The 20,847-nt window shown below is 44.5% G+C and overlaps 2 protein-coding genes across 2 annotated transcripts; one reads left to right on the top strand and one right to left on the bottom strand.

Moving 5' to 3' along the window:
• Window positions 1-9,589: 9,589 nt before the first annotated feature.
• Window positions 9,590-11,801, bottom strand: LOC122624908 (conserved oligomeric Golgi complex subunit 8). Its single transcript, XM_043804681.1, has 5 exons — window positions 11,622-11,801; window positions 11,082-11,554; window positions 10,815-11,028; window positions 10,537-10,718; window positions 9,590-10,478 (listed from the first exon to the last, which is right to left on the bottom strand). Exons 1-5 carry the CDS (start codon window positions 11,692-11,694, stop codon window positions 9,708-9,710), a joined length of 1,713 nt encoding a protein of 570 aa, XP_043660616.1. The 5' UTR covers window positions 11,695-11,801; the 3' UTR covers window positions 9,590-9,707.
• A 2,845-nt stretch (window positions 11,802-14,646) lies between these two features.
• On the top strand, window positions 14,647-20,805 carry LOC122626225 (protein spaetzle 4). Its single transcript, XM_043806400.1, has 3 exons — window positions 14,647-14,758; window positions 18,668-19,980; window positions 20,040-20,805. The coding sequence occupies exons 1-3, from the start codon at window positions 14,708-14,710 to the stop codon at window positions 20,491-20,493; spliced, it is 1,818 nt and encodes a 605-aa protein (XP_043662335.1). The 5' UTR covers window positions 14,647-14,707; the 3' UTR covers window positions 20,494-20,805.
• The last annotated feature ends 42 nt before the right edge of the window (window positions 20,806-20,847 follow it).

Below are 20,847 nucleotides of genomic sequence, written 5' to 3'. Positions count from 1 at the left end.
AGCTGAGGAAAACTAAAAAGAAAATGTGCGAAATGTGGGAAAAACTGCCACCCACACGGCCAAGGAAAGAGCGAGAAGGAAAGGCGCACCCACACACACACACACTGAAACACGCAACAACGGAAATGGAAAGGATAAAATTAATTTTTCTCCTTTATTGCCATTTACTTCACCTGCTGCTGCTCTCACCCACTCGCTCGCGCTTTTCCTCCAAGGAGAGCGAAAAAGTGGCCCGGAAAAGCGGGGCGTCTCAAAGTGGGTGGGTGGTGGTCTTTCAAAAGGGTGACCCACCCAAGCGGCAACATTGCTGACGCTATCAAACACCACAAACACATTTAGTTTGCGGGAATTTGTTTTTGCGTCGCTCACTTTTCTTGCTGCTTCTTCTTTTGGCAATTTGCGCCATAAAAATGTGCAAAAAAAAGTTGCAACAAAATAAAAGCGGAATAAAAAGGCCATGAGAGGCAAGAAGAAACTGTGCGACAAATAAAAATGGCATAAAAATATTCCACTCACCTCGCAGGTGCGAATCGGGTCCCCAATACACTGGCAGATATAAAGTTGTTGTTCTTAAATATTGAAATATGCTAAAAATAGTTACATTTAAATATAGAAGATTAGTTTTGCTATAACTCTTATTCATCTTCAATACAAAATATGTTATTTTAAATATTTTATAAGAATTTAGCATTTAGATCGCTGGAGCAGTGCAGTAACTTTTATGTAGCCACAATATTCGTTCTTCTCAGCTTTCTTCATCTGCGAACAACTCAGTCCGTACTATAAAATATCTATAATAAATCTACTTTTTTTCAAGAGCAAATACTGAAAAACTCACTGAAGCCTCGTCAAACGGAAAAAAGATGGCAAAAAGGAGGGAATTTAATACAAAAAGTCGTGCACATGTGAGGGGAAAGGGAAAGGGCAGAATGTAGCCGTGTCCAGTTCAAAGGGAATAAAAAAGTGGAAACCAATAACAGCAATGGGGATGCAGGACAGTCCGCAGGACGAAGCGAAGGAAACAACATATCAAGCTGAGGCGAAGTGAAGCAATAAAAATGAAATGGGAGTACCAGGAAATAGGACGGGAATTATTATGTCCCCTCTTTTGGATCAGATAACCAGATGAATCAGTGGAAATAGGATGACCTCACCTAGAGTCCAGAGTCCATAGTCCGCAGTTTCCCCTTCTCCCACCAACTTGGTTAATATTGCGCATACGCAATGTGCGACGACGCCATTTGGGTTGGGGTAAGATTATGAAAGTGACCGCCGAAAATATGAATTTGCTAGAATTTCCTAGCCAATCGGAAGAGCACCCAACCACCCAACGCCAGTTCAGCCAACCACAGGAAGGGCGTTTTGAACCTGCGCTTATTGCATAAAGTTATGTGTATATATCATAAATCCATAACGTGCCATACACCCTCTTTTTGGAGGAAAAAACTCAGTTGACGCTGCCTTCAAATTACAACCACAAACACAACGGAAACGGATGGTGATCGAGGGGGGGAAGGAGTAAACAGCCCTTAGAACCCACCCACATGCACGCACACTAGCACATTTCGCTTAAGTCAACAAAAGGGGGGAAACGGGCGAAAAGAAAGCGATTTTTGGGGGTGAAATACCGAGTCCAGCGACAGCACCCTCAATGCCACCCAATTATAACCGAATGGGGAAGTCGGAGTTTTGGGTGTAGGCGAAATGGGTGGAATGGATGGAATGGGTGGCTTATTCGAGCTGCACGCTTTGTTATTGTTTCATTTTTCTCGTTTTCCCTTCGATTTTTCTTCTATTTATATACGTGCCAGCGAGTGTGCTTGTATTTATGTGGGATATAGCCAGGACTCGCAAGATACACGTACACACACGAGCATTCGGGCAAAGTTACTGCGATACGTGCAACATCATAAAGAGGACAAAACAAAAACAATAAAAATCATATATACTCATAGCACCCACCCACCCACTCATACCACCCCCCACCCCATTACACACACCATCCCGGTGTACATATATATATGTATATATGTGGGTGTATGGGAAAATACACGAAAACCGTTAAGATATGAGCGTCCGTCCACAAGGAATACAGAGTGAAACTCCCCCACAGCACCTCTTTAATGTTTATTTCACCCGGAGATCGACTATCAATGGTCAACGCCTTTTATATATCCTTATGTATATAAGGTCCTGTCACAGAAGCATAAATATAAACATTTTCAAAATTGTCTTTCATTTAGATTGCCAATGCATTGAACATCTAACAGAATGTTTATTACATTAATACTATTAAAAACATATCCTATTTACTTTATTATTTATTATTAACTTGGTAAGTAGCATAGTTTTAGTATCTAGAAGTTACTTTATAGTCAAAGTCTCGTCGGTAGATAGATCACTGAGCATCTTATCCTGGCCGTGGCTCATTCCATGTGGCATATGGCATGTCAGCGCCTCCTGGACTGGACTCCATCGATTTCCCTTAGCGGCAAATAAAAACACATTAGACCAGCTAAGAATCTCGTTTATGGAGAGGGATGGAAGTGGGATTTGAAAGATGGCCTACGGCAGAGCCAAGGAAACGACGTACGCTGTTTGGCTTGATAAAATGCGTTAAAACGAAAATTAAGCAACACAATTAATGGACTCGCTTTATCATACAATTTTAATGGCTCAAATAAATTGGCCTGAACTAGCCTGAACCAGAGAATGGCACGGACTGAAACTGGAATCTAGAGCACACTCTCCCTCTTCCCCCCTCGTGGGTGGATGGAAAAGTTTTTGTATTTCTTTGCCTGCCATCAACACATTCCCACAAATGGATGTACTACATAGCCAAGCACACATATTTATTTATTTGACTAGCTGCTATTTTCACGATTTCATTTAGCCCTAAGCTTAATTAGTTTCAGGTCGCTGTTCATCTGCGATTCAAGCCAATGCAATAAAGTCATCTTTGGGGAGGATTATCCTAATGGTAACCCAATTGGAATATCGGGGAGTCTATCTTTAATGGATCTTTATAAAGCACCAAAGAACTTGCAGTAATAGTATTTACTATTTATATTGCTAATCGCAGGGTAACACCCAATGTTTTTGATGTATGACATCATATTTTAGGGTCCATCAACCGTCGCTTCTTAGCTCATCTCATCGGTCTCCCCTCAAGAAAAACCAACACGACATGGCCTAAACCCGGACTGGCCAACATTGTTATAAAAGTGCAAACAAACACAGCCAAAATGGGATGATGTGGGTGAAAATACCACCCAATCGTGGCGAAAGCAAAGAGAACTCAGCTTTGCTGAGCGGAGGCGAAGTGAAACGAGTCCACAACTTGACCAAATCGAGGAGCCAGGAGGAATCAGGAGCAGTGGCCGCAGAAATATTTGAGGAGAAAACGCGCAATTCGTTCGCCGGCACCACCCACCAGTGATGCGAAAGGTACTATGTACATTGGTACCACATACTAGGTACCAGCTTGATGAAGGGGCAGATTTGTTTTCAGTAAACCCAACTACCAATACTTAACATTCATGCAGTCAAAATCATATTTTAAGTTATCATAATGGGTGAACATCATATTATCAGTTACCTTAATGGGTGTTTTTTTTCCTGTTTAAGTTATAGTTTCAGAATATAGGTAACCAACTTGTACCCAAATTCAGCTAATCAGTTGAGTTCATCACTGTGAGAGTGAGAAAGTTGTCTTCCCTGTAAGAGCGAGCCAGCAAAGTGGGAAATTATGAAGCAGAAGACTTGGGTTGCAAGAGAAAGGGGGGTGTGGGTGGGTCAGTGGGTGGTGCTGTGGGTGGTGCTGTGGGTGGCTTAGCGGGTGGCCAAGTGTACAGGACACCGCCGACCTGAGCAAAGGACAACGGAATAACAAAAGCAAAGGAGACGCACACACAGGCACTGCGAAAAAAAATGAGAAACCGTGTGGTCCGCTGGCTCGGCAAAATAAATCGCTGGACACGAAACCGAGCGAGTGCGAGCGGGATGGAAGAAGGGCCAGAAGAAGGACATTTGCTGCAGCCGAAGTGCGATAGAGAGGGCAAGGACTAGCTGACCAAGGAAGCAAGAGCGAGAGAGAGAGAGAGTTAGAGGGAGAGGCAACGAGCGCCAACAGGAATAAAAAATTGAATGAAATATTTTTATAACCACACACACATATACGTGTGCACAGCAAACAGCAGGAAATAGAGGGAAAAAATATAGTGAATGAGAGAGAGAGAAGGAGAAGAAGAAGGAGAAGGAGATGCCCGGCAGGGAGTGAAAGAGATGGGCAGCTGAGGGATATTGATGGGGCGCAACAGTAAAAGGAACCCATGGAAAAAAGTAAGGAACGCCATCGTGCTTATCAAATATGAAGGAACCGAAAGTGGGTCGAGGTTTTTGGGTGGCACGGTGGTGCGGTGGTGCGGAGGTGCGGAGGTGCGGTTGCTGGGCGTTGGTATCATAAAAACCATGAGCTCACCTGGGGTAGTTGGGTCGAAAGTTTTATGGATGCCCGATGGCCGATGCCCGATGCCACGACAGGTGGTCAGAGCACGCCCACTCAGCGCCCGCCCACTGCCAACAGTACCAACTCCCCTCATCTTACACATATTCTTCTCCTCCTTTTTTTTTGTAGTCATAAAAACAGGGTGCAAGGAGGATCGAATGGGAGCTGGCACACGTGCGGATAATAAAAAATGTTTTACTTTTCAATCGACCAATAATATGGCGTTCAATGGACAGGCCAAACGTGCTAGACCCAAACAAAGGACCCCCAACCATCCCCCATCCCCAATCCCCATCCCCACTAACCGAGAGGAGAGCTGCGAGCTTGTGTAGATTCACACACACGTACGTAGTTCAATCATCGTTAAAAAGAATTTCATTTTGAAAAATGCCAGAACTTCAATAAATTATATTGCTTCTGGACCACAGAAAGAGGAAGCTGAAGGAGGTTGTTTGGCTGGTGGCGGGGGGTGGGATGTGGCCACCGTCAGGTTCGCTATCATAACCACAATACAAAGAAATCGGGTGGGCAAACAAAAAAAATAAAAAAATATATATATGTATATGTATAGAAGGAGCCATCCGCCGTAAGATACCCGGGTGCGGACAGGTGAATCAGGTCATCGGGGGCCCTGGGAATGCGGAATGTGGAGCGAGGATGAGACCCGGAGCCAATGGCATTCTATAGCGTCAGCGTCTCCAGCTGCCCGCTCGATGGTTATTGGTTCGCGTTGCAGAAATATAATATACACACACCCACACAGACCTCTGGATATGTGAAATAAAAATTGTGAAATGAAAGGAAGCAGCGGAAAAGCTGAGGAAAAAACTGAGGAGCAGCCATAGAAAACTATTGGAAATGCGAGGGCCGAGGCGAACACATTTTTGTTGCAACGCGATGGTTTTTTTTCTCTTTGTGCCCTCGACCTTAAGTTGGTTGGGGGGCGGTGGGTGGTGGGTGTTGGGCTGGAAGTGGGTGGCCGCCATTGTCATAATGACGCGCATTCCTGTGCACTTGGCTATGGATTGCAGGATCCTCTTCCGCCAGCCCGCTATTCGCTAATTAAGTCATGGGCTGTCCTATGTTCTATGGCCAACAACACTGAAAGAAAAACCTGTGCCACAGTAGATTTAAAATATTCAGAATCTGGTACCGCCTAATATTACATATTTTTAGCTTTTTGGTAGACCCTTCAACTGCCTACAAAGGTAGGTTTTATATATATCTTAAAAATTTGCATTATGCGTCATGTATAATTTGTAAAAAGATTTAGAATTTGATGCATAGTTTGGCAATTGAACTCTTCATCCAAATAAAACCTCCCGCACCCCTCGCGATGCGTGTGCGAATTCCCCAGAAGCTAATCAGGCAAGCCTAACCGAATTGGCTCTGAAAATCCGTCAAAGTCACTGCCGTTTGGCCCGCGGCATGCATCTCAGGCCATTAGCCTATAAAAGCGCCCACACATGCCACACATGTCAGCCAAGAAAGTCCTTCAGGCGCACTCCGCCCGTTGTCATCGCTATCGCTATCGGTATCCACAGGAGTATCAGCATCATTTTAGAAGAAAAGGATACGCCAGTGACTGTACTGAAAGTTTGGATATTTTTAAGCCAAATAGGGGTTACTTATTATCGCTCATGTATGTATATTCACTGTGTACATATATTCTACTTCAAAACGGTTATATTTATTCTAGAAATATGAACAACTGAAGTATGTTTTGATTAATGCTTACATACTAGTCTAAAAGAAAACTGAATGGCTTAAATGTAGTTAACTAAGTTAAGACAGTTTGTTTAAACCAATAGAATACGTTTTTCAATTTGTAAATTTGCCTTTGTAGCAATGTTTAAAGTTGCACCTCATAAATAATAATACCTATAATATTTTTTAAAACTAAATCTGGCTATTTTAGCCTCATTTCACTTTCATCCGCGGCAACACTGGTCTGCGAAAACAGGGGAAATCCGATACTAGCCCGAAAAACGCGTCAAACTTTGACAGCCGCTGGCTCACTGAAAGGGGGAGTGGATTTCCAAAAAAATGTGTTGCATGTTTATTTGAAAAATCGCTAAAGGATAACTAAAGGATTCCCCTAAGGGTATTTCGCAAGCTCGAGTGATTTGTTTGCGAATTTACATACTCGCATATACATACATATAAAAAATCACTCCATAGCCCAGAACTCCCAGGGTGTTTTCCAACTGGTTGAACAGCTTCACGCTTTCTTTTCATTCTTTGCCTTTTTTTTGTGTGTGCTACTCAATACGCTGCGGCAATAATTTTGCATAACGAATAAGTTGAATAAGTAAAAGTATCCAAATTGAATCAGTGCAGTAATGGAATACCCCCTAGGTGGCGCTGTGGTGTTAAGTGGCGAATTCAATTTCGCTGGCAGTTCACGGCTCTGAGTTGACATTTATGAGACGCCATTTTCGTGGCGTTTCTTGCAGAAAGTGGCGCTTATCGATTTCCAGCTATTTTCGGGGGGTGGCGAGGAACGAAAAGCAATCCCCAAATGGCAGCATCATTAACTAACCTGCCCCGAAGTCGGTAAATAATGTAATTTATGAATTACAATTAAAAATGCGCCAAGGGCAGAGGACACTGAGCTGGGCAAACACATGTGTCCGTCCTTTTTGGGGGGTGCTTACCCTCGGTCATCGTCGTCTGGCCATTTTTGTGCCTCATCCTCATCCTGCTCCCCCCGTCCACTCCACTCCTCTGGCAACTGTAATAAAACTCCCCATTTGGTCATTTGGCAATTATCCCGATAAATTAGCAGCCGGACAATGGCACAGCAGCGTCGCGTCGCGTCGCCCCCCAACCGCCCTCAACTCAACTCAACTGGACCTCAACTTCCTGCTTTATTTTCGGAAAACAGGCACAGGGGTTGGCACATGAGGTAGCTCGAGTCCTTGAATTTGGCGATCTGAATTGCCCATGCGATTTTATGCGGTTTCAAATGGATTATATATGTACATACATATGTAGGTCAGTATAGAAGCTATATAATCTATGAAAAATGGGTTACAATTTACCCCAATATTAAAAACTAGGAATTCTTTCTTTCATAATTTAATTTGTACGTATAAAGCAATCTCTCATTTCCCATCTTCTTATATCTTATAAATTTGCAATTTTTACTTTTACAGCAAAAGCAATCAAAAATACCGCCTCCACTTCGATTTACTTATTTGAATGATATTGGTTTTATTTTTAAGACCAGCGCCGCTAAAGCTGCACGAAAAATATCGTTTTATATCTCGTTTTTGTCTCTCCGACCATTTTTTTGCTGGCAACACTTTTCAGGTGTGGAAAATCGGCTTTGCAGGTTAACAAAATCAACTTGGTAACGAATTAAAACGAACCGAAAAGCAAGCGGCCAGCAAAAACAGGCACAAATGCAAACAGGCAAGAGGGGTGGGGCGCGGGGGGCGTGGGGAGAAGGGAAAATGTGGCGGGTGGAGCTTTGGAAAAATGCAAAATAAACGGGGAGGGGGGGTTGCTGGCCAAAACGAAGGCAGCGAGCGTGTAAAAGGCCTCGAAAACTCAATCAATCAACGGACGGTATAAAGCGCGTATACGCAGTGTTGTCCATGCCAAAGTAACAAATGAACACACAACACACACGCACATGCAGCGCAAACACAGACATACACACAAACACACACACGCACACACACACCACCTCAGGTTGTTAGCCGCTTGTTTCGCACTGCTTGCCAAATACCACAAAATCTATTTCGATTCGCAATCAAAATCCCAAATTCCATTTGTACTATGACGAGTCCGGACTACGGACTTTCAACTACGGCCCAACTGAACGGACTATTTGTGCGTGTGTGAGTGCGAGTGTGTGTGTGTGTGTATGTAGTGGCGCAGAGAAGGCCGGAGATTGGGAGAGACTGCGATTGGGAAATCGTGGCCAACTTGTGCTTGAGTGCTTTCGTTTGTATTTAGTGGTGGACTTAAAAATACAGAGGCCCCCCAGTCCAAAGCCCCAACTGCACCAACCATACCCCCAGTGAGGCACTCCTTTGGACCCAATCCCCTCTCCAACCAAAACCCCAACCCCCCTCGGAAGGCGGAACTCCCACAAAGGCCGTGGCCACAAACGCATCCGGCGCTGACGTTGAACGATGAGTCGCCGCTGAATGCCGAGCAGTGTATGCCTATTTCCATGTCCTATTCCCATCCTCAATCACTCAAAAAAAAGTGTGATCCCAGGATTCCTTACTGATCCTTTATAGGTGTGGCTAAGGATGCCAACGATTTCATCAATATAAGTTTAAAAAAACGATTAATTTCAAAAGAAACTCTTAGTCTTCCATTTTGAATGCCAACTACTATGAAGTTGATTTGCTCAGTGCAACCGTTTGTGGAATGCCCCATCTCCACCAGTTGTCCATTCAGCTGCCATGTTTTCCAATTTTCGGCGCACTGCGTTGCATTCAGATTCGTTCAGATGCAACAGCAGTGGCACAACAGCAACAAAAGTCGCTCGCTTTTCCCGAAATTTAGTCATTGTTCGCGAAATTGCTTATAGACGCGGCACTATCCCCACTAGCCCCACACCACCCCGCCAATTTTCCACAATTTTTCCGGACTGCCCAATCCGACCTGCCATGTCGACGCGTCAGCAAGGGGAATGCAGATGGTGGGGAGTTTGTGGAGCTGATTGCAACTCTTTGGCTTTGGCTATGGCTTTGGCTTTGGCTTTGGCGGTGGACAACCGCAACGAGCCGCTTTTTGATCGTTGGGGCGGCCAAGTAAAAATATTATTACACCCTCGCGACCCCCACTAAAAATGGGGGATTCCCAGTGGGTCAGCGCACAGGCCGGAACAAAGGCCACCGCCACTCGAAAACCATTCGCGAATTTATTCGCCGGAAAAGTTGTAAAATTAACAAAGCGATTTAATGGAAGAACCGCGCATCCTTTTGCTAAATAGGCATGTTATGGGTGTCTACGAATAAGTGGTGGGGGATTTGCTATTACGTAGGGAACTATACCTTATCAGGTGAACAATAAATTTAGTTAGATTTTAATTACGATTGTGTTTGAGACATATGAATTTTGATTTAATAAGTTTATAGTTAAGAAACTTTAACCATAGTTAAGATATATTTATAAATAGTGGAATATATATAACAACTAATATATTTTTACATAGCTCCCAGTGCGTGGAATCGCTTTATCCCTCGGCAGGTACAGGAACTCCGACGCTTGGCTGAGCTTCCATGACTTTTTCCTGAGGCTGCACCAGCGCCTTGGTGGGCAATAGGTGCTTCAAAGGTTCAAGAATGCGAGTCTGCTGCAAGTAGGTGAGTTGCTGTTGCTCCAGCTGGAGCAAGCTAATGCCCAAATGAACAGTAAGCGACTGCGGGGGGAAAACTCCGTGGATACATCTCTGAATATAGGGTACCAGGTCGTAGGCCAGACATGAGCAGAGCCGAACAAATGCCTCTCGTTCGCTGCCGGCGAAGGCCTGCTGCTCCTGCCGATAAAAGGCAAGCACACGCTGAGCAGCCTGTTGCAGGGAGTGCTGCAGACAGCGGGTAACATCGGTGGCCAGGGCCAAGGGAGCACACAGGCCCAGCTCGTTCAAGGCACTCAGATAGCCATTGCACAAAGCGGCTAGGGGATAGAAATCCAACAGAGTCTCGGGCGGAGCATAGGACTCCTGTTCGGGATCAACATGCTTGCGGGCGTGCGAGTGCAGCGCCACCTTGTTGATCAAGGTGTATTTCTCCAGTTCCCGCTCAAACTGCTCGTCGACCTGCTCCACGCTGCTCTCAAAGCGACGACGGATCACGCCCACGAAAATAGGTGCCATAAGGGCACGAAAATCAGCGCCCACGCGACTAAATGACAGTCCGAAATACATGCACTGGCCAAGCACTGTTTCGACGGAACCAACTCCTAGTTGTAGATCGCGTTCCAGAGTCTGCAAGAAGTCGTTGATCTAAGGAAGTAGACAGGAAGTAGTATACATTGAAATAAACCAGTCAAGCAGTAGCAACCTTATTGTGCAGCCAGGCCTGGAAAAGCCTGTCTCCGTTGCAGCTGACGCCCTGCAGCGGTCTCAAAGAACTCTGAGTCTTTAGAGTGCCCTCCTCTTCCGGGAAAATGGCGCGATACTGGGTGATTATATTGAACAGGTTTATACGAGTGATCTCGATGGTTTTGGATAGGTGCTGCTGGGCTGTAAAGAGAAAAAGTGTTGAATAGATGAAGTATAGAAATTGCTGTGGTCCTTAGGTAAGTAGCCTATCGCAACTTATACGACCTTCACACTTACCATCTCCTGTAGGTATGGCCTCCAGACAAGAGGTCAACCACGCGTCCCTTGCCTGCAGAAACTTCAGTCGCAGCTCGTTGTCTCCAAAAGCCTGCATCCGGCGAAGATAGCCCACGATTTGTAAACACTTGGGAAGCTGGAGATCCGTCCGTAGTTGTGCAACCAGCTGCACCAACATGGTGTGCCACAGTGCTTCCACCGAGCGCACAATGCTCTGAAAGGATTCGCTTAGAGAATTAAAGGTAAGGTAGCTAAAGGACAACGCACTTTGACCACAGGAATGTGTCCCTGGTGCTGGCCCAAACGGGTGGCGTAGGCGGCCAGCTCCAGAGCCTCCTCGTAGCGCCCCTCGCGGATGCAGCGCTCCATGAGCTGCGGCAGTTCCAGTACTTCCAGCAATTGGGCGTTCTTTTGCAGAGTAATGGAGTTTAATCGCCGTTGCTCATTCAGCTCGGCGGAGTCCTGCAAGAAGCGGTCGCATTGGACACTGAGGTCGGGAAGCTTGGACACCAGTGTGTCTAGTTGCTGCTCCGACCGCAGGAACTCGCTGAAAATCGAACGCGAGTTTTCCGCCGTGGTGATAAAGGTTCTGTAGTTGGAGATGGCCAGGTCCTGTGTCTGCTCCAGTATGGTGCGCGCCTCTTCCGCCAGCCGCGTCTGCTCCTTCTTCAGCTGCTCCACCTTGCAGGTGCCCAGTTTGGCCAGGTAGTTATCCAGCTCCGGATTGCCACGCAGATTGTCTTTAGGGTTCGTTACACGAAACATTAGTTCTCTGCCTATTCCGGCGGCTATCGATGATGCACTCACCGGGCACTCCGTCGGGGAATATCAGCTTCAGTACCCTCTCGTTCTCCATATCCATTTTGTCCGGAAAGTCCATTGTTTTCAAGTATAATTCTAAAATAATCAAATTGTTTTACGCCTAGAAAAACAGCTGTTTCGTCCGGTTGGCAGTGCTACCAGATCGACGGTGCCAGCACTGCCAGATTGTTCACGGTAATTTGGTTTTTTTTATTTTAAGTCATATTAAAAACTTTTCTAGATTGAAAGCTTCTTTAAAATCTAAACAGTTTTCTTCAGAACGCATTCAAAAGTTATGTTTACTTTGAAATGGTGACAAAATGCAATATGAGAGATGTAGTGTTGAAAAGACACTCATGAAGTCTGACAGAAGCTAAAATATACGTAACTCACCTAACGCCTTTTCAAATGATAAGCTTATAACCTTTTGTTTTAAGATATATTTTAAATGTTAAAGTCTGAACAGCGTAATATTAATTAAATTGCAAATTATTTCAATTCACTTAAATCAGTCTGCTCAAACTACAGTTTAATTGCCTGCTTATTAATTGCTTGTATAATTTCAAGCTGACTGCTCCTTAAAATGTAACGCTATTATATTAAAGTTAATAATGAGGACAAAATTAAAAATTTAAAAAAATTTTATTTTATTACTGAGAAAAATTGAAATATAAATTTTATTATAAAAATCGAATCCTTCAAGGCATTATAGTTTCGATGCGCACTTTACTTTCCTGGCCCAGACTTCCGATTAACGCGTTCAACTGGAGTGAAGTGAACCTGCTTCTCAGGCGCAACCGCAGCCACAGTTATTATATTTGCACTTTCACTTGCTCTGACCCAAATTTCAATGCCAATAAGCTGATACGATTCCTTTTTTTTTGTACACCTAACTCATTTAATATTGTTCACATATTAAAAAGTATATAATGTGTTCGAAGTAGAAGCGTAGAACCGTAAGATACAGCATTATTCCAAACTTAGGTCCTTTTCTTATGCATGTTGTGCGACTGTCTGATTTGGACAACATTTCGCAATAGCAATTATTTGGCAATTGCTGGGGAAAAACCAGTTTTTAACGGTCAGGAAAGGAAGCGGAAAAAGGGAAAAGGAGGGAAAATCCATCAGTGGCCACCCACTCCACTGCTGGACCATAACTATCTCCGCCATCCGCCACCCACCGCACCACCTGGTGGTGCAACTCTTACTCAATGGAAGTTTTCGTGGCCAATAAAAAACGGACGACGAGGAGCAGTTACAATATTGTTCGTGCGGCGTCTTGTGGGCGGAGTTGACAGGAGGGAGAGACGTGAGCAGTGGGCAGTGGGCGGTGGGCAGAGTCGAGGGGCGGGCGAGAACATAATAAACACACAACGATAATTAAACCGCGGTTAGACTGGACAGCAGACCGCTTACAACAGTTGGTTGCTGGCAGCGGGGGTTGCTCAAGCAGATTTGAAAGTTATTATGCATTTTTACTTAAATAATAAATATCAGTTTGAAAGGTATAAGTTTAAAAGATTCACCAAGATGAAAAATAATAAAGTCCGAGTAAAAGTAAAAGTAAAGTAGTAACTAGTAAATATGCTATTATATCTGCAATTATGTACATACATATATCAATAAAGAATCATAAAATACATATAATTATTATAATTATATGAAAGTAATGGAGCTATAAAAATAATTTATATTCTTCTGTATTTTTAACCATCTCAAGTTCTAAAATGGCACAGTCAACCCTCGCTAAGTGCAGTTCCCGCAATCAAGTCCCGAAGATGCGCGCCAAAACGAGCTCTCTGTTCTCGACGAGGCGTCTAATCCTCGCCAGCAGCAGCAGCCGCAACAGCAACAGCAGCAGCAGCAGCAGCAGCAACTACATATGCGGCAGCAACAACAGCACAGCACTTGCAGCAGCAGCGGCCGCAAATGAGTCAAAACAAAGCCCAGGCAACAACAAATGTTCGGGTCCACCACTGACCTACTAAGACGCACTCTCCGCTGCGAAACATTGGAGCATTCGAGCATTGGAGCAACAGCGACAGCACCACGAGAACCGAAGACTGTCTTCGGAAGACTCCTCGTTGCGTGTGGCGCTTTTTCTTGTCGATGTACTCCTCTGCTTTTAAGTTTTTTTGGTTTTTTCTCTTTTTTTTGCGCTGGCTCGTTTTTCAGCGTTTGTCGACGAATAATAAATAAGAAAAAGTTTTCCTGCAAAAGCAAACCAAAAGGCAAAAACAAAAGCAAGCCGCACAGTAAAAATAAGAAGCGTTTTCGCTGCCGCACAACTCAACTCCATCGTTTCTCTCTTACTTCGTCACTCTTTTTTCTCTACACTCGGAGGAAAAAAGTAATTTATTTTATATACTAATTCAGGGATAATTTTAATGGGAAATGTATGTATTACACAGATTGTTTATAATTTGGATAGATCTATTATGTTTAAAGACTATAAAGGAATGTTACAAGAGCTGGACAAAGTGCACAGTTTTGTTACTCTACCTTTATAACATGTAATTCAGGATTGAAGATGTTTTGTTTTATTGGCTGACTGAATGACCCATTACCCATTTCTTTCAGTGCATTGGAGCTGGGTGCGAAGCGGTGGAAGAGAAAGAGAGAGGCCGACGGTTTGCCGTGGGACTTGGGCTTGATCAGCCGCTGGTGGCGTCGCAGTTGCAAACGTGAGTTCGAGGCGTGTGAACGTGATTTCAGGCTTTTCGGAGGCTCTACTCGATTTCCTCGATTTCGGCGCAGTGGGAAAAGCGCCCCGGCCCAAAAGAAAAACAATAAAAAAAATAAGCCAACAAAACCAACAAAAAAACAGAAGCGAGACCCCTGAGGTCGCGGCAACTGCAGAAGATTTGCAATTGTATGGAAATATGGACTTTACCACTAATTTTCATTGCCCTGCGAGTGTGTGTAAGCGTGCGAGTGTGAAATCTGCGTGAAACATTGCCAAATCCTTCGACAGATTTCTATTTGCACCTATTTTGCATTCGGCAGTCGGCATCTGCCATTGCCATTTGCCATTTGCCGTTTGCCATTGCCATTTGCCATCGACGCGAGTGTCAATCGAGTGAAAGTAAACAATGGTGCGCACCCAAATGGATAGGCGATCGCCGATCACTAGACTAATAACGGTAAGTGGGGATCGCCCAAGGCGGCCGTCTTGCATAAGAAAGTGTCAAAAACTTAACAATTGCAACACCCAAACAAATGTAAATCTGCCAGCGAAGCTAGAGTCGGCAAATACAGGCCACCATAAACATATAGATATTATACAAGCAATGCAAGATGTTCATAGCCCTATTCACAGTATACTATGTTTTATTTTATATTATGTATAATGTTAAAAAAGTGTAATGCTATTAGATCTTACAATGAAAATCATTAATGTTTTGTTCTTGAACAAATTCAAATCAATTGTGTTATTACTTTATGATCCTATTTAAGAATTTACTTTCAGTTTTTTGTTCAAATTTCTTTGACCGCAGTAGCCAAAATAATCTTCTTCTAATTGACCAAAAATCAATTAATCAATCAACTGGGCACATTTCGATATTGGTGTCCCCTTTGGCCACAAGCCATTGATAAAAATGAAATCGCAATTAAAAGATGGTCACGCGTTCCCGTCACTTTACCCAAAATGTGTTGAAATCGATAAACGTTAGGGCTAAGCGTTTTATGCATATTAACAACTTCTGTCCCCTGTCCGGGAGTGGGTTTTGTTTTCTTTTAACGCATGACTACGCAATCATAAAAGCATAACCAACAACGAAAATGCTCAAAGTTTCCGCTGTGTTTGCTCTAGTGGCTGGCATTGCCGGTCCCCAGCAAAGGAGGGAAAAAAGTGAGAGAGAGAAGCGGAATAAAATAAAAAGTTTCACTTTCTTCGAGAGCAATGCGGCCGGCTTGGGATCGACTAGTTGGATTTGGGCCCAAGCCCAAAGCCAAGACCAAAATTTAAACCGAAAGCGAATCGGTTGCCCAAAAAAAATATCGACTTGCCAAAATTGGGAAACGAAGTTCGCGGCCTTTTCCGGCGGTGACCAATCAGTGAAATTTGTTGCGTTTAATTTGACATTTTGCCATGAATATGCACTAGTCGAGTCTGGGAAGGGAAATGATGAGGCTGCAGCCAGTCAAGTCAAGTCGAGTTTGTTGCCTGAGTCTTTTGTTTCGACTGGCCTGCAACCTCGTCGCGTTTGTCGCCTGAGTCTTTTGTTTTGATGGGGAAAATTTCACCACCACGCCAGCTGCTCGCTCGCCTGGCAATTAGCAGAAACAGCAGCGCTCAGGCCAAATTTGGTTAAGTGTAACATCAACTTCATTTCCAGAGCCAATTGAATTTATAAATAATTCATTCTAGACACTCGCCAAGAGAGTCGGCTGGACGGACGGACTGCTGACTGCGGGCAACATTGTATTTGTATTTGGGAAATGAAGACATAGACTGGAACCTCTCCTCCTCGAGACCAACCCCCCCAACCCCCTTCCTGCCCACCGTGCGGACTGGGTTTTCGTAGAAAGTCGCTGACACATTAAAGTGTTGCAATACGTTTCTCTGACGACAGCTTCGGCATCGTCTAAGATTGACAAATGTCTTCCTCGATGCGAGTTGACTTAATGCCCATTTGCACTGCACCGCAGCATCGGCACTGCGTCGCCGCATTCAGTTCTGCCACAAGAAGCCACTAAAAGTAGCCAGCACAAACAGATTGCCAGCAATTGTTCTAATAAAAAATATTTAATAAAGAGTTGTTAATAAAAATAGGCTAAACTATATTGCCAAGGGTTTTAGTTCAACTTAAGTTGCTTAAATTAATTTGTTGTTGATATTTTTTATTTGAATTCTGTTTTTGAGCTTTGTGAAATCGAATGAGACTAGCTAGATTAGAGATATTCTGCCAGCACAGAGACTGCCGCAGTTGCAAGCTCTCACGGCTGATTGGACATATTGATTTGTTTCGCCGACTTGGGACACTGACAGCAGCATTTGCTCCAGTTTCCCTGTGGCTGCTGTGCTTCCAAGAATTATGACAATGTTAATGAATGAGATTCGGCTTAATTGTCCCGATGCACATGACAATCGGCACTAATGCCAGGCTGCCTTATTTACTTTTAGCCGCACAAAGCGAAAGTAATTCTGCTTTCCATTTCAGGCGTCTTCGTCTCTTGCGGTCTGCTTTGACCTGATTTGATTTTCAACACAAATTAGTTCGCGGAGAGCCATTTGTTTCGCACCCAAGTTGCGGTCTCATCCTCGGGTTTCCGATTCAGACCTCAGATCACTTTCTTCTCATAATTGCCACGGTCTGGGTGCTGTGGAGCACTTGATTGTTGTACTTTTCCAAATTGGAGAAAAGGGTGTTAGCGCTAGAAGGAATTTCACCATGTCATTGATATTTAAATTTCTTTTGAGTACATGATGTGTGAGAATAATTACAGTTGGCTTGAATCTCTTCAGAGAAACTGAGGAGACTTTCAACTGTTTATAGCTACATTTTTTACTTTTTAAGTGCTGTAAATGATTGATATTACTATATCGAAGAAGACAATTGACCTCAAATGTTTTATCTATATTAAATTCAAATCTGAATACAATTTGTTTAAATATTCATTATTTTAAAAACCTTTGCTTTCCTCACCTCATATTCATAAAACTTACTGGAAAATATTACGAAATATCTTAAGCATTGACCTTGCTTGCGTATGCTAATGATGTTGGAATTTTCCCGAAACGAAACACAGATCAATATAATCATTATTACCTAACCGCATGGCAAATCGTGTTGAGCTCATATTTTGGGCACACTTCCGCCAAGGGAGACGATCACTTTCTTTTCTTTTCGTGAATCACCCGCGATCGATATGTGCTCGCCATACAAGCATATGAGATATATAAACCGAGTGCATATGATTTTTGGCCAACCGGTTCGGTTTTGTGAAGAAAGAGCGAAGATACGGAGTCCGAGAGACCCTATTAGGACCGACTTGGAGGCCAGTAGTCCCGGCATTTAGGTGGCAATTGTGCAACCGAAAAGGAAAGTTGAAAGGGCCCCAGGGTGCGGGAAGTGCAGAATGGAATGGAAATGCGATGATTTTTCCAGCGCGCGCGCCGCATTTTACTTTTACTTGGGTAACCCATTTCGCTTTTGATTGCTCTTTGCATTTCACTTCGCCGGCTGCCAGTGGCCGGTGTTGTCCAGTTGCAAGTTGTCCGCCGCCAGCCGCCAGCTGCCGGTTGTTGGTCGGTCAGCCACTCGTGCGACAGGGTGATGTGGCTCCGACGGCGGTTAGTCTGGCGTGGTGGTATCCATGCAGTGAGAAAAACATGTGGATATCACGCCAGATTAAGAACAAGTAGTCATAACTTCAAATTGTTTGCTATAAAAGCTTCCCTTTTATTTATATACATATATACCATTTGAAGCAATTGAATACTTGTATATAATGAAATAGAAATTTTAAAAACTTCAAAACTTTGTCTCCGTGTAATGATTGCTGAAATTGCGGCCATTCTCTCTGGCGCTGCACTATGAAGGTGGGATGCAAATGCACATCGATCATCTTTATGACTTGTGATTGTCCAGTTGGCTTTATGTGAAAGTAAAATTTGATTTTCTACCGGCTGCAGTTGAGTGTTTTGGCTCTGGCCATTCGTTTTGGCCGAGTGAGAGCCGCTCAGCCTCTGGTCCAGGTGCATTGAGCCCACTCGGCACCACAAAACATGCTGCTACAAAAACTGAAGTTTTAGCGTCACGCCATTTGCTTATCAGCCAGCGATTGTCGTTTCAATTAAGATTTCCTCTGCTCAGCTGGAGCTGCTGAGTACTTCCATTAGCTGGTGGGGTCATTTAACAATAAATGCAGGTTGAAAGAAAGAAAAGCCTTTCGAAAAGCAGGAAAAGTGTAAAGTAATCAACAGTGAAATATATATATTATAGATAGATATATACATATATATACTATAACATTTTTAGTTATTATCTCAATATTTTATTATGGAAAGTTGAAAATTGAATAATTTCCAATATCTACACTTGCAGAGCGATATTATCTGGTGTTTGCTGCTGCTACTGGCGGTGACTCTTCCACTGGCCTCCGCCGGATTTGGCTTTGACTCGGCCAACTCCTGCAGTCCCAATGGGAAGATATCGCGACGTGGTCGGGCCCAGATGCTGGCTGCGATTCCATGCGACCTGGGTCAACAGGCCTTCTGCCACCTGCCCGGATCCGCTTATCCGTGGCACGCTGTGCGACGATTCGTGCACGAGAACCAGGGGCTAATGAAGCGCATGTACGGCGATGTAAGGCACATTTCGATTCTGCGGGACGAGATCCAGAACAACGAGGTGGACGCGGACGACATTGAGGAGGCAGCGGAGCGATACAGCAAGGATGGCGGACGGCGGAGTGCCAAATATCTGATGAACAGCAGAGATCGTGATCGTGACCGGGAAGATTTCGGAAGCTTCAAGGGCAACGATGTGCTAATGGAGCCTCACTTTCGACCAGTCTCCACAATTACCACAAGTACGACTAAGGCTACGACAACAACGACAACAACTGCTCCCGAAATAGTAAGTAGCACTACGGACCAAATTCCAAATGAGGTCAGCAACACAACGCCTGGAAACACCAATAGTACGATAAGTACCACTAAAGAAACTGCGCCACCTTTACACGAAAAACCCGAGTTAGAAACAGACATTGTGGAGATCCAGCCCAGTCCGGAGTCGAACAGCGTCTACGAAGTAGTGTCCTCTTCAGCTCCATCCACCACGTCCACCGCCAAACCTTCGGCCGCAGCAGGTGAAAATATACAGATCATTGACTCACCACAGTTGGGGCTTCGTAATCTAAGCGCAGAGGCAGCAAATCCATCACAAGAACCACCCACTGCCACAACAGTGAAGCCCACATCTGTGCCCAAGAGCTCGACCACTTTGCCCATTAGGAAAAGGAAACCGGCAGACACAACCACCACTGCAGCCAGCCAAAAAGTCTCGAGCACCACATCGGCACCAAGCACAACAACAGCAGCAACCTTGCTAATACGTCGCAATGTAACCAAGTACTCACCCGCATCCGTGACCACGCCCATCAGCTTCGCCTCGCTCTTCTCCGGCACCTCCAGCGGGCTTTTCAGTCCGGAGAAGCTGCGCAGACCCTTGGCCACCAGCAGTACAAGTGCTCCAGCCCCAGCTGCAGCTGCAGCTCCATCTCCTCCGGCGGGAGGATCTGCAGCGGGAAGCTCGAGCGGAAGCGCCAGCAAGTCTGGATTGCTAAGGGAGGGTCAGCTGTTCCAGGATGCCATGAAGCAAGAGCCCGTGGCTGTGGCCAGCAACTTGCGTGGAGTGTAAGAATATAACCCATTGATTTATCAAATAATATAACACAATATTGATCTTTCTTCAGGAATGCCTGTCCCGTCAAGGATGAAGTGGTGGCTCCATTTTGGGCAAACAATACCCGCGGCGAGGTCTTGGCCCTTCTTAACCTGTACCCCTTCGAGCAGTACGTCCACTGGGAGAAGTGCACCCACGAATTCAAGCAGATGTTCTGTCGCGATGGTTGCAGATGTGAACAGCAGTACCGCCTCCACAGATTGTTGGCCTACGATCCGCATAATGAGTGCCGCGGAATCTTCTCCGACTGGTTCAGATTCCCGTCCAGCTGCATATGCAAGTGCTACAATATACCGATGGAGTTCCGCGCCACATCGCGCAGTCCGAGGTCCGATAGTCGATTCGATGCTCCAAAATCCGATCCCATCGAGGCTGCGGAGGCGGAGGTCCAACGGGCCATCTACGAACATGCCACGGAAGAGTGGTATCGTCCACGCGATGAGTTCGACTTCTTGGAGGACTAATTCCATTGAATTCCCTCCTGCGAAGAAATTGTACAGTAATTATAAGTTTTATAGAATTAAGCTATACTCTTCTTTAGTCCTTACCGCAAGCTTTTAAGAAACTTTAACCGATCAAGTTACACTTTTCAGATCAAAACCTTTCCGATCCTTCTTTGATCATATTTCAAACAGACCTTCAATCACACATAAAACTATAAGCACTTATAACTTTAAATTAATTCATAGGAGCGGCGTTATGTTAATGTAAATATAGTCCAACATAATGCCCGATTTATGCAAAAATCTGCAGAGCGAATGTACCTTGAAATACTAACGAACGCATTGCGGCCATTGAGCTGCGTACGATGGTATTTA

Source organism: Drosophila teissieri, chromosome 2L (assembly GCF_016746235.2).
Source record: "Drosophila teissieri strain GT53w chromosome 2L, Prin_Dtei_1.1, whole genome shotgun sequence".
Classification (NCBI taxonomy): Eukaryota; Metazoa; Arthropoda; class Insecta; order Diptera; family Drosophilidae; genus Drosophila; species Drosophila teissieri.
The sequence above is the reverse complement of the archived record's forward strand: the minus strand, read 5'-3'. Positions and strand labels throughout refer to the sequence as shown.

What these genes read in the sequence shown, in the direction of transcription:
- LOC122624908 (XM_043804681.1), bottom strand. Translation starts at nt 11,694, where the DNA reads ATGGACTTTCCGGACAAAATGGATATGGAGAACGAGAGGGTACTGAAG. An exon ending in GACACATTCCTGTGGTCAAA is followed by an intron (nt 11,029 to 11,081) that starts GTGCGTTGTCCT and finishes GAATCCTTTCAG; the next exon opens with AGCATTGTGCGCTCGGTGGA. An exon ending in AGGCCTGGCTGCACAATAAG is followed by an intron (nt 10,479 to 10,536) that starts GTTGCTACTGCT and finishes CTACTTCCTTAG; the next exon opens with ATCAACGACTTCTTGCAGAC.
- LOC122626225 (XM_043806400.1), top strand. Translation starts at nt 14,708, where the DNA reads ATGGTGCGCACCCAAATGGATAGGCGATCGCCGATCACTAGACTAATA. An exon ending in CGATCACTAGACTAATAACG is followed by an intron (nt 14,759 to 18,667) that starts GTAAGTGGGGAT and finishes CTACACTTGCAG; the next exon opens with AGCGATATTATCTGGTGTTT. An exon ending in GCCAGCAACTTGCGTGGAGT is followed by an intron (nt 19,981 to 20,039) that starts GTAAGAATATAA and finishes ATCTTTCTTCAG; the next exon opens with GAATGCCTGTCCCGTCAAGG.